Source organism: Heterodontus francisci, chromosome 14, assembly GCF_036365525.1.
Source record: "Heterodontus francisci isolate sHetFra1 chromosome 14, sHetFra1.hap1, whole genome shotgun sequence".
In the NCBI taxonomy this organism is placed as follows: Eukaryota; Metazoa; Chordata; class Chondrichthyes; order Heterodontiformes; family Heterodontidae; genus Heterodontus; species Heterodontus francisci.
In genome coordinates this window covers 110,409,357-110,422,203 of record NC_090384.1, presented here as the reverse complement: position 1 = coordinate 110,422,203, position 12,847 = coordinate 110,409,357, and the positions used below count along the sequence as shown (strand labels likewise).

Here is a 12,847-nt window from a genome sequence, read left to right as displayed (position 1 = left end):
AGTGTCTGCAGAGTCTCATCGACAGATTTGCGGCTGCCTGCAACAAATTTGGCCTAACCATCAGCCTCAAGAAAACGAACATCATGGGACAGGACGTCAGAAATGCTCCATCCATCAATATTGGCGACCACGCTCTGGAAGTGGTTCAAGAGTTCACCTACCTCGGCTCAACTATCACCAGTAATCTGTGTCTCGATGCAGAAATTAACAAGTGCATGGGAAAGGCTTCCACTGCTATGTCCAGACTGGCCAAGAGAGTGTGGGAAAATGGCGCACTGACACGGAACACAAAAGTCCGAGTGTATCAAGCCTGTGTCCTCAGTACCTTGCTCTACGGCAGCGAGGCCGGGACAACGTATGCCAGCCAAGAGCGACGTCTCAATTCATTCCATCTTCGCTGCCTCCGGAGAATCCTTGGCATTAGGTGGCAGGACCGTATCTCCAACGCAGAAGTCCTCGAGGTGGCCAACATCCCCACCATATACACCCTACTGAGTCAGCGGCGCTTGAGATGGCTTGGCCATGTGAGCCGCATGGAAGATGGCAGGATCCCCAAAGACACATTGTACAGCCAGCTCGCCATTGGTATCAGACCCACCGGCCGTCCATGTCTCCGCTTTAAAGACGTCTGCAAACGCGACATGAAGTCCTGTGACATTGATCACAAGTCGTGGGAGTCAGTTGCCAGCGATCGCCAGAGATGGCGGGCAGCCATAAAGGCGGGACTAAAGTGTGGCGAGTCGAAGAGACTTAGCAGTTGGCAGGAAAAAAGACAGAAGCACAAGGGGTGAGCCAACTGTGTAACAGCCCTGACAACCGATTTTATCTGCAGCGCCTGTGGAAGAGCCTGTCACTCTAGAATTGGCCTTTATAGCCACTCCAGGCGCTGCTCCACAAACCAGTGACCACCTCCAGGCGTTTAGCCATTGTCTCTCGAGACAAGGAGGCCAAAGAGAGAATAATGTATATATCATTGTATATAGTGTATTCTTTGGCCTCCTTATCTCGAGAGACAATGGGTAAGCGCCTCAAGGTGGTCAATGTGTGTATCATTGTATCTAGTGTGTATCATTGTATATAATGTATATATCATTGTATATAGTGTATATAATGTGTATACCATTGTCTATAGTGTATATCATTGTATATAATGTGTATATCATTGTATATAATGTGTGTATCATTGTATATAGTGTATATAAATTGTATATCATTGTATATAGTGTGTATCATTGTATATAATGTATATATCATTGTATATAGTGTATATAATGTGTATACCATTGTCTATAGTGAATATCATTGTATATCATGTGTGTATCATTGTATATAGTGTATATAAATTGTATATCATTGTATATAGTGTGTATCATTGTATATAATGTATATATCATTGTATATAGTGTATATAATGTGTATACCATTGTCTATAGTGTATATCATTGTATATAATGTGCATATCATTGTATATAATGTGTGTATCATTGTATATAATGTATATATCATTGTATATAGTGTATATAATGTGTATACCATTGTCTATAGTGTATATCATTGTATATAATGTGTATATCATTGTATATAATGTGTGTATCATTGTATATAGTGTATATAAATTGTATATCATTGTATATAAGCCGATCCCCCGCCTCTCTGCGAACACTCGGGCCGCGCATTCCCATAGCAACCGGAGCCGAACCCGGAAACTGGGACCGGGCTTCAGGACACATGGCCAGGTAAACCCGACCCCGAACCTAAACCCGACCCCAAACCCACAAAACTGACCCCAAACTCCCAAACCCGACCCCAAACTCCAAAACCCGACCCCAAACTCCCAAAACCCGACCCCAAACTCCCAAAACCCGACCCCAAACTCCCAAAACCCGACCCCAAACTCCCAAAACCCGACCCCAAACTCCCAAACCCGACCACAAACTCCCAAAACCCGACCCCAAACTCCAAAACCCGACCCCAAACTCCAAAACCCGACCCCAAACTCCCAAAACCCGACCCAAACTCCCAAAACCCGACCCCAAACTCCCAAAACCCGACCACAAACTCCCAAAACCCGACCCCAAACTCCCAAACCCGACCACAAACTCCCAAACCCGACCACAAACTCCCAAACCCGACCACAAACTCCAAAACCCGACCCCAAACTCCCAAAACCGACCCCAAACTCCCAAACCCGACCCCAAACTCCCAAAACCGACCACAAACTCCCAAAACCCGACCCCAAACTCCAAAACACGACCCCAAACTCCAAAACACGACCCCAAACTCCCAAACCCGACCACAAACTCCCAAAACCCGACCCCAAACTCCCAAACCCGACCACAAACTCCAAAACCCGACCCCAAACTCCCAAAACCGACCCCAAACTCCCAAACCCGACCCCAAACTCCCAAAACCCGACCCCAAACTCCCAAAACCGACCCCAAACTCCCAAACCTGACCCAAAACTCCCAAAACCGACCCCAAACCCCCAATCCCGATCCCAAAATTCCATACCCAACCCCAAACCCAAACTCCCAAACCCGACCCCAAACTCCAAAACCCGACCCCAAACTCCAAAACCCGACCCCAAACTCCCAAACCCGACCCCAAAATCCCAAACTCGACCCCAAACTCCAAAACCCGACCCCAAACCCCCAAACCCGACCCAAACTCCCAAAACCGACCCAGAATCGCCAAACCCGACACCACACTCGACCCCAAACCCCCAATCCCGACCCCAAACTTCTATACCCAACCCCAAACTCCCAAACCCGACCCCAAACTCTAAAACCCGACCCCAAACTCCAAAACCCGACCCCAAACTCCCAAACCCGACCCCAAACTCCAAAACCCGACCCCAAACTCCCAAACCCGACCCCAAACTCCCAAACCCGACCCCAAACTCCAAAACCCGACCCCAAACTCCCAAACCCGACCCCAAACTCCCAAACCCCCAAACCCGACCCCAAACTCCCAAAACCGACCCCGAATCCCCAAACCCGACACCACACCCGACCCCAAACCCCCAATCCCGATCCCAAACTTCCATACCCAACCCCAAACCCAAACTCCCAAACCCGACCCCAAACTCCCAAAACCGACCCAGAATCGCCAAACCCGACACCACACTCGACCCCAAACCCCCAATCCCGACCCCAAACTTCGATACCCAACCCCAAACCCAACCCCAAACTCCCAAATCAGACCCCAAACCAGACCCCAAACCCCCAAAACTGACCCCAAACTCCAAAACCCGACCGCAAACTCCAAAACCCAACCCCAAACTCCAAAACCCGACCCCAAACTCCCAAACCTGACCCCAAATTCCAAAACCCGACCCCAAACCCCCAAACCTGACCCCAAACTCCCACAACCGACCCCGAATCCCCAAACCCGACACCACACCCGACCCCAAACCCCCAATCCCGATCCCAAACTTCCATACCCAACCCCAAACCCAAACTCCCAAACCCGACCCCAAACTCCAAAACCCGACCCCAAACTCCCAAACCCGACCCCAAACTCCCAAACCCGACCCCAAACTCCAAAACCCGACCCCAAACTCTCAAACCCCCAAACCCGACCCCAAACTCCCAAAACCGACCCAGAATCGCCAAACCCGACACCACACTCGACCCCAAACCCCCAATCCCAACCCCAAACTTCCATACCCAACCCCAAACCCGACCCCAAACTCCCAAATCAGACCCCAAACCAGACCCCAAACCCCCAAAACTGACCCCAAGCTCCAAAACCCGACCCCAAACTCCCAAACCCGACCCCAAACTCCAAAACCAGACCCCAAACTTCAAAACCCGACCCCAAACTCCCAAACCCGACCCCAAACTCCAAAACCCGACCCCAAACTCCCAAACCCCCAAATCCGACCCCAAACTCCCAAAACCGACCCCGAATCCCCAAACCCGACACCACACCCGCCCCCAAACCCCCAATCCCGATCCCAACCTTCCATACCCAACCCCAAACCCAAACTCCCAAACCCGACCCCAAACTCCAAAACCCGACCCCAAACTCCCAAACCCGACCCCAAACTCCAAAACCCGACCCCAAACTCCCAAACCCGACCCCAAAATCCCAAACCCGACCCCAAAATCCCAAACCCGACCCCAAACTCCAAAACCCGACCCCAAACTCCCAAATCCGACCCCAAATTCCAAAACCCGACCCCAAATTCCAAAACCCGACCCCAAATTCCAAAACCCAACCCCAAACTCCAAAACCCGACCCCAAACTCCCAAAACCGACCCCGAATCCCCAAACCCGACACCACACCAGACCCCAAACCCCCAATCCCGATCCCAAACTTCCATACCCAACCCCAAACTCCCAAACCCGACCCCAAACTCCAAAACTCGACCCCAAACCCCCAAAACTGACCCCAAACTCCAAAACCCGACCCCAAACTCCAAAACCCAACCCCAAACTCCAAAACCCGACCCCAAACTCCCAAACCCGACCCCAAACCCGACCCCAAACTCCCACAACCGACCCCGAATCCCCAAACCCGACACCACACCCGACCCCAAACCCCCAATCCCGATCCCAAACTTCCATACCCAACCCCAAACCCAAACTCCAAAACCCGACCCCAAACTCCCAAACCAGACCCCAAACTCCAAAACCCGACCCCAAACTCCCAAACCCCCCAAACCCGACCCCAAACTCCCAAAACCGACCCAGAATCGCCAAACCCGACACCACACTCGACCCCAAACCCCCAATCCCGACCCCAAACGTCCATACCCAACCCCAAACCCGACCCCAAACTCCCAAATCAGACCCCAAACCAGACCCCAAACCCCCAAAACTGACCCCAAACTCCAAAACCCGACCCCAAACTCCCAAACCCGACCCCAAACTCCAAAACCCGACCCCAAACTCCCAAACCCCCAAACCCAACCCCAAACTCCCAAAACCGACCCCGAATCCCCAAACCCGACACCACACCCGACCCCAAACCCCCAATCCCGATCCCAAACTTCCATACCCAAACCCAAACTCCCAAACCCGACCCCAAACTCCAAAACCCGACCCCAAACTCCAAAACCCGACCCCAAACTCCCAAACCCGACCCCAAACTCCAAAGCCCGACCTCAAAATCCCAAACCCGACCCCAAACTCCCAAACCCGACCCCAAAATCCCAAACCCGACCCCAAACCCGACCCCAAAATCCAAAACCCGACCCCAAATTCCAAAACCCGACCCCAAACTCCAAAACCCGACCCCAAACTCACAAAACCGACCCCGAATCGCCAAACCCGACACCACACTCGACCCGAAACCCCCAATCCCGACCCCAAACTTCTATACCCAACCCCAAACCCAACTCCAAACTCCCAAATCAGACCCCAAACCAGACCCCAAACCCCCAAAACTGACCCCAAACTCCAAAACCCGACCCCAAACTCCCAAACCCGACCCCAAACTCCAAAACCCGACCCCAAATTCCAAAACCCGACCCCAAACTCCAAAACCCGACCCCAAACTCCCAAAACCGACCCCGGATCGCCAAACCCGACACCACACTCGACCCGAAACCCCCAATCCCGACCCCAAACTTCTATACCCAACCCCAAACCCAACCCCAAACTCCCAAATCAGACCCCAAACCAGACCCCAAACCCCCAAAACTGACCCCAAACTCCAAAACCCGACCCCAAACTCCCAAACCCGACCCCAAACTCCAAAACCCGACCCCAAACTCCAAAACCCGACCTCAAACTCCCAAACCCGACCCCAAAATCCCAAACCCGACCCCAAACTCCCAAAACTGACCCCGAATCCCCAAACCCGACACCACACCCGGCCCCAAACCCCCAATCCCGACCCCAAACTCCCAAACCCGACCCCAAACTTCCATACCCAACCCCAAACCCAACCCCAAACTCCCAAATCAGACCCCAAACCAGACCCCAAACCCCCAAAACTGACCCCAAACTCCAATACCCAACCCCAAACCCCCAAACCCATCGCAAACCCGACCCCGAACCCCCAAGCCCGAACCTGAACCCCCAAACCTGACCCCAAACTTCCACATCCGACCCCAAACTCTCAAACCCGACCCTAATGCCGACCCCAAACGCCCTAACCCAACCCCAAACTCTCAAACCTGCCCCCAAACCCAACCCCAGACCCAAACTCCTAAGCCCGACCCCAAACTCACAAACCTGAACCCAAACCTGACCCCAAACCGTCAAACCGGACCCCAAACTCCCAAAGCCGACCCTGAACCCCCAAACCCAACCCCAAACCTCAAAACACCGACCCCAAACCCGAACCCAATCGTGACCATAAACCCCCAAACCCGAAGCTGAGCCCCCAAACCTGACCCCGAACCCTAAGCCCGACCCCAAACTCGACCCCAAACTCCCAAACATGACCATAAACCCCCAAACCCGACCCCGAACCTCAAATTCGACCCCAAACCCAACCCCGAACCCAAACCCGACCCCGAATGCCCAAACCCGACCCTGAACCCCCAAACTCAACCCCGAACTCCCAAAGCTGACACCAAACCCGACCCCGAACCCCCAAACTCAACCCCGAACTCCCAAAGCCGACACCAAACCCCGACCCCGAACCCCAAAACTCGACCCAAAACCCCCAAACCCGACACCAAACCTCAGTCCCTCGGACTCCGTCCCTTAGTCTCAGTCCCTCAGTCTGTCACTCAGGCTCTATCTCTCACTCTCTGTCTCTTAGTCCCTCAATCTCTCTCCCTCAATTCCTCAATTTCTGTGCCCCAGATCCTCAGTCCCTTAGTCTCTGTCCCTCAGTCTCTGTCCCTCAGTCTCTGTCCCTCAGTCCCTCAGTCTCTGTGCCTCAGTCTCTGTCCCTCAGTCTCTCTTTCCATTGACTGGCCTGGTTACTGTGAGCAGACTCAGACTGTTAGTGTGGGCAGTGTGTGATGATCTGTTGATGTTTTCACTTTAATATGAAAGTTGTCTGTCTGTTTTGTGTTGCAGGTACTTGGTGAGCAAAACAGAGATGCACCAGTTCATTGTGCGCTGTATGAAGGCTGTGGGAGCGAAGAGCAGTCATGCCTCTGCACTAGCTGATGTCTTGGTGGAGGGAGATTATCGAGGACATTATAGCCACGGACTCAACAGGCTTGGTGAGTGAACACGGGATCTCCTGTGATAGAACAGTGACATTGAGGCCAGCTCTCCATAGCTCTCTGTTGTTGCATCAATAGTTAGAACATTTTGAAACACCATGGTTTATCAAACACTGTTGTTGTGAAGCAGCTTCACTGAACATTAGAACAGGAAGTGGTCAGTCAACCCCACGAATGTGGGCTTGGGGGTAGAGGGTAGACTGGGCTTCAGGATGGGGTTTCCGGGGGATCAGGGGGATGGGGGTCTCAGGGATGTGGGCCTCAGGTATGAGGTTTGAAGTTTGGGGGATCAGGAATCTTGGGAATCAGGAAGAGGAGTCTGGGAGATGTTGGATCTGAGGAGGGGGGCAGAGGGTAGGAGTTGGTGATGGGGCTGTTGGGGTTGGGGGCTCAGGTTGGGGGTGGTGGGGGGAATGAGGGAACTGGGGGATTGGATGAGGGATGGGGAACTAGCGGAGGAGGGATTTGGGGGAGGAGGGATCTGGGGGATTGGGATGGAGGGTCTGGGAAAAAGGGATGAGGGTGTCTGGGAGCTGGAGGTCCAGGGGAACATACAAACATACGAACTAGGAGTAAGGGTAGGCCATTCGGCCCCCTTGAGCCTGCTCCGACATTCCATAAAATCATGGCTGATCTGTTTGTGGACTCAACTCCACTTTCCTGTCTATCCCCGATACCCTTCGACTCCCTTGTTTGTCAAGAATCTGTCTACCTCTGCCTTAAAAACATTCAATGACCCTGCCTCCACCGCTCTCCGAGGAAGAAAGAGAGTTCCAAAGACTCACGACCCTCTGAGAGGATTCTGAGGGGTCTTGACAGGGTGGATGTGAAAAGGATGTTTCCTCTTGTGGGAAAATCTCGATCTAGGGGTCACTGTTTAAAAATAAGGGGTCGTCCATTTAAGACAGAGATAAGGAGAATTTTTTTCTCTCAGCGGATCGTGAGTCTTTGGAATTCTCTTCCTCAAAAGGCAGTGGAAGCAGAGTCTTTGAATATTTTTAAAGCAGAGTTAGATAGATTCTTGATAAGCAAGTGGGTGAAAGGTTATCGGGGGTAGGTGGAAATGTGGAGTAATCAGTTCAGCCATGAACTTATTGAATGGTGGAGCAGGCTCCACTCATATTTCTCCTCATCTCTCTTAAATGGGAGACCCCATATTTTTAAACTAGTTTTAGTCTCTCCCACAATGGGAAACATCCTTTCAACATCCACCCTGTCAAGTCCAAGAGTAGTAATCTCAGGATTACTCCCAGTGCCACCTGCTAGTGAGCATAGGAATAGGAGGATTGATCGATTGAACACGTGGCTGGAGAACTGGTGTAGGAGGGAGGACATCAGATTTCTGAGGCATTGGGACCGGTTCTGGGGCAGGTGGGACCTGTACAAGATGGACTGGCTACACCTTAACAGGACCAGGACTAACATCCTTGCTGGGAGATTTGTTTGTGCTTTCGGGGAGGGTTTAAACTAGCTTGTCAGGGGGATGGGAACCTGAGGGGAGCTCAAATTGGAAGGAAGTAGAGCTGGTAACAGGAAGTAGAAAAGTAGCAAGCGACATTAGAAGGCAGGCAAAACAAAGGCATCAACTAGGCTTAGAATGCAGAATGTCAAGAAGACAAGGTTAAGGACACTCTACCTGATTGGAGGTATCATTTGCAGAAATGTAGATGATTTAAAGGCACAAGTAGAGGTAAATGGGTCTGATCTAATTGTCATTACAGAACCATGCCTACAAGGTGACCAAGACTGGGAACTGAATATTCACGGATATTCGACATTTAGGAAGGACAGGCAAAAAGGAAAAGGAGGTGGTTTTGTGCTGATAATAAGGGATGGGATCAGTACAATAGTAAGGGAGGATCTCAGATCGGAAGAACAAAATGTGGAATCTGTTTGGGTGGAGCTAAGAAACAGCAAAGGGCAGCAAACATTGGTAGGAGTTGTTTAAAGGCCACCAAACAGTAGTGGTAGTGTGGGGCATGGTATTAATCAGGAGATTAGAGAAGCCTGTAGCATGGGTAATACAGTAATCATGGGTGACTTCAATCTGCATATAGACTGGGTAAAGCTAATGAGCACTAATGCTGTGGAGGACGAGTTTCTGGAGTGTGTTAGGGATGGGTTTCTGGAGCAGTATGTTGAGGAACCAACTAGAGAACAGGCTATTTTAGATCTAGTATTATGCAATAAGAAAGGGCTAATTAATAATCTCGTTCTAAAAGAAGGAATGAGTGACCATAATATGATATAATTTTACATTATGCTTGAAGGTGAGGTAGTTCAATCTGAAGCCAGGGTGTTAAATTTGAACAAAGGAAATTATGAAGGTATGAGGGGCAAATTGGCTGAGGTGGATTGGGAAAATACATTAAAAGGTATAACAGTGCATAGGAAATGGATAGCCTGTAAAGAATTATTACATAGTTTACAGCAACTACACATCCCTTCAAGGCGAAAAAACCCAAAAAGAAAAGTCAGTCAACCACGGCTAACAAAGGAAGTTAAGGATTGTATAAGATTAAAAGAAAAGGCCTATAAAATTGCCAGAAATAGTAATAAACCTGAGGATTGGGAGGATTTTAGAATACAGCAAAGGAGGATGATACAGGAGAAATGCCGCGAACAACAGATACCCCTCTACATTGCTTTCATTGATCTCACCAAAGCCTTTGACCTCGTCAGCAGACGTGGTCTCTTCAGACTACTAGAAAAGATTGGATGTCCACCAAAGCTACTAAGTATCATCACCTCATTCCATGACAATATGAAAGGCACAATTCAACATGGTGGCTCCTCATTAGACCCCTTTCCTATCCTGAGTGGCGTGAAACAGGGCTGTGTTCTCGCACCCACACTTTTTGGGATTTTCTTCTCCCTGCTGCTTTCACATGCGTTCAAGTCCTCTGAAGAAGGAATTTTCCTCCACACAAGATCAGGCGGCAGGTTGTTCAACCTTGCCCGTCTAAGAGCGAAGTCCAAAGTACGGAAAGTCCTCATCAGGGAACTCCTCTTTGCTGACGATGCTGCTTTAACATCTCACACTGAAGAGTGCCTGCAGAGTCTCATCGACAGGTTTGCGGCTGCCTGCAATGAATTTGGCCTAACCATCAGCCTCAAGAAAACGAACATCATGGGGCAGGACGTCAGAAATGCTCCATCCATCAATATCAGCGACCACGCTCTGGAAGTGGTTCAAGAGTTCACCTACCTAGGCTCAACTATCACCAGTAACCTGGCTCTAGATGCAGAAATCAACAAGTGCATGGGAAAGGCTTCCACTGCTATGTCCAGACTGGCCAAGAGAGTGTGGGAAAATGGCGCACTGACACGGAACACAAAAGTCCGAGTGTATCAAACCTGTGTCCTCAGTACCTTGCTCTACGGCAGCGAGGCCTGGACAACGTATGTCAGCCAAGAGCGACGTCTCAATTCATTCCATCTTCGCTGCCTCCGGAGAATCCTTGGCATCAGGTGGCAGGACCGTATCTCCAACACAGAAGTCCTCGAGGCGGCCAACATCCCCAGCTTATACACACTACTGAGCCAGCGGCGCTTGAGATGGCTTTGCCATGTGAGCCGCATGGAAGATGGCAGGATCCCCAAAGACACATTGTACAGCGAGCTCGCCACTGGTATCAGACCCACCGGCCGTCCATGTCTGCGCTTTAAAGACGTCTGCAAACGCGACATGAAGTCCTGTGACATTGATCACAAGTCGTGGGAGTCAGTTGCCAGCGATCGCCAGAGCTGGCGGGCAGCCATAAAGGCGGGGCTAAAGTGTGGCGAGTCGAAGAGACTTAGCAGTTGGCAGGAAAAAAGACAGAAGCACAAGGAGAGAGCGAACTGTGTAACAGCCCCGACAACCGATTTTATCTGCAGCGCCTGTGGAAGAGCCTGTCACTGTAGAATTGGCCTTTATAGCCACTCCAGGCGCTGCTCCACAAACCACTGACCACCTCCAGGCGCTTACCCATTGTCTCTCGAGATAAGGAGGCCAAAGAAGAAGAAAAGGAGGATGAAGAAACTGATAAAGAAAGGGAGAATAGAATATGAATGAAAACTAGCAAAAAATATAAAAACAGACTGTAAAAGCTTCTATAGGTATGTATAAAAAGGAAACATTTGGCTAAGACAAATGTGGGTCCATTGCAAGCAGAGTCAGGAGAATTTTATTGGGAAATAGAGAAATGGCAGAGAAGCTAAATGATTACTTTGTCTCTGTCTTTACTGAGGAAGATACAAGAAATCTCCCAGAATTAGAGATCCAAGGGATTAGGGAGAATGAAGAATTGAAGGAAATTAGTATTAGTAAGAAGACTGTATTGGAGAAATTAATGGGGCTGAAGGTTGATAAGTTCCCAGGACCTGATATTCTACATCCCAGAGTGTTGAAAGAGGTAGCTATGGAGATAGTGGATGCATTGGTGATCACCTTCCAAAATTCGATAGATTCTGGAACAGATCCTGCAAATTGGAAGGTCACAAATGTCACCCCACTGTTTAAGAAGGGAGGGAGAGAGAAAACTGGGAATTACAGATCTGTTAGCCTAACATCAGTAGTAGGGAGAATGTTAGAATCTATTCGAAAGGATGTGATAAATTGACACTTGGATAATAGTGATCTGATTGGACATAGTCAACATGGATTTATGAATGGAAAATCATGTTTGCCGAACCTGTTGGAGTTTTTTGAGGATGTTACTGACAGAATTGATAAAGGGGAGTCAGTGGAAGTGGTATATTTGGATTTTCAGAAGGCTTTTGATAAAGTCTCCTACAGGAGGTTGGTTAGCAAAATTAAAGCACATTGAATAGGAGGTAATATACTGGCAAGGATTAAGGATTGGTTAACAGGCAGAAAGCAGAGAGTAGGAATAAATGGGTCATGTTGGCAGGCTGTGACTAGTGGGGTACCGCAAGAATTAGTACTTGGGTCCCAGCTGTTCATAATATATATCAATGATTTGGATGTAGGGACCAACTGTAGTATTTCCAAGTTATCGGATGACACAAAACTAAATGGGACTATGTGTTGTGAGGAAGATGCAATGTGGCTTCAAGGGGATTTGGACAGACTTAGTGAGTGGGCAAGAACATGGCAGATGGAATATAATGTGGAAAAATGTGAGGTTATCCACTTTGGTAGGAGGAATAGATGTGCAGAGTATTTCTTAAATGGTAAGAGATTAGAAAGTGTAGATGTACAAAGGGACCTGGGTGTCCTCATCAATAAGTCACTGAAAGCAAACATGCAGGTGTAGCAAGCAATTAAGAAGGTTAATGGTATGTTAGTCTTTATCACAAGAGGATTTGAGCACAGGAGTAGTGAAGTCTTGCTTCAATTGCATAGAACCTTGGTTAAACCACACCTGGAGTATTGTGTGCAGTTTTGGTCCCCTTACCTTAGGAAGGATATTATTGCCATAGAGGGAGTGCAACGAAGGCTCACCAGACTTGTTCCGGGATGGTGAGACTGTCCTGTGAAGAGAGATTAGGGAAACTGGGCCTGTATTCTCTAGAGTTTTGAAGAATGAGAGGTGATCTCACTGAAACCTACAAAATACTTAAAGGGATAGATGCAGGTAAGATCGCCCTTACTTTGAAATTGTATCCCCGGGTTGGGGAGTCTAGAACCAGGGGACACAATTTCTATATAAGTGGGAAGCCACTTCAGACAGAGATGAGGAGAAATTTCTTTACTCAGAGTGTTG

At 49.4% G+C, this 12,847-nt stretch overlaps 1 protein-coding gene across 1 annotated transcript in view; it reads left to right on the top strand.

Moving 5' to 3' along the window:
- The first annotated feature begins 453 nt into the window (after positions 1-453).
- LOC137377363 (uncharacterized oxidoreductase YjmC-like) overlaps positions 454-12,847 on the top strand; it is an 89,213-nt gene continuing 76,819 nt past the window's right edge. The window contains 2 exon segments of the mRNA XM_068046963.1: positions 454-787; positions 6,985-7,133. Coding sequence (XP_067903064.1) covers positions 534-787; positions 6,985-7,133 — 403 coding nt within the window. The 5' untranslated portion in view covers positions 454-533.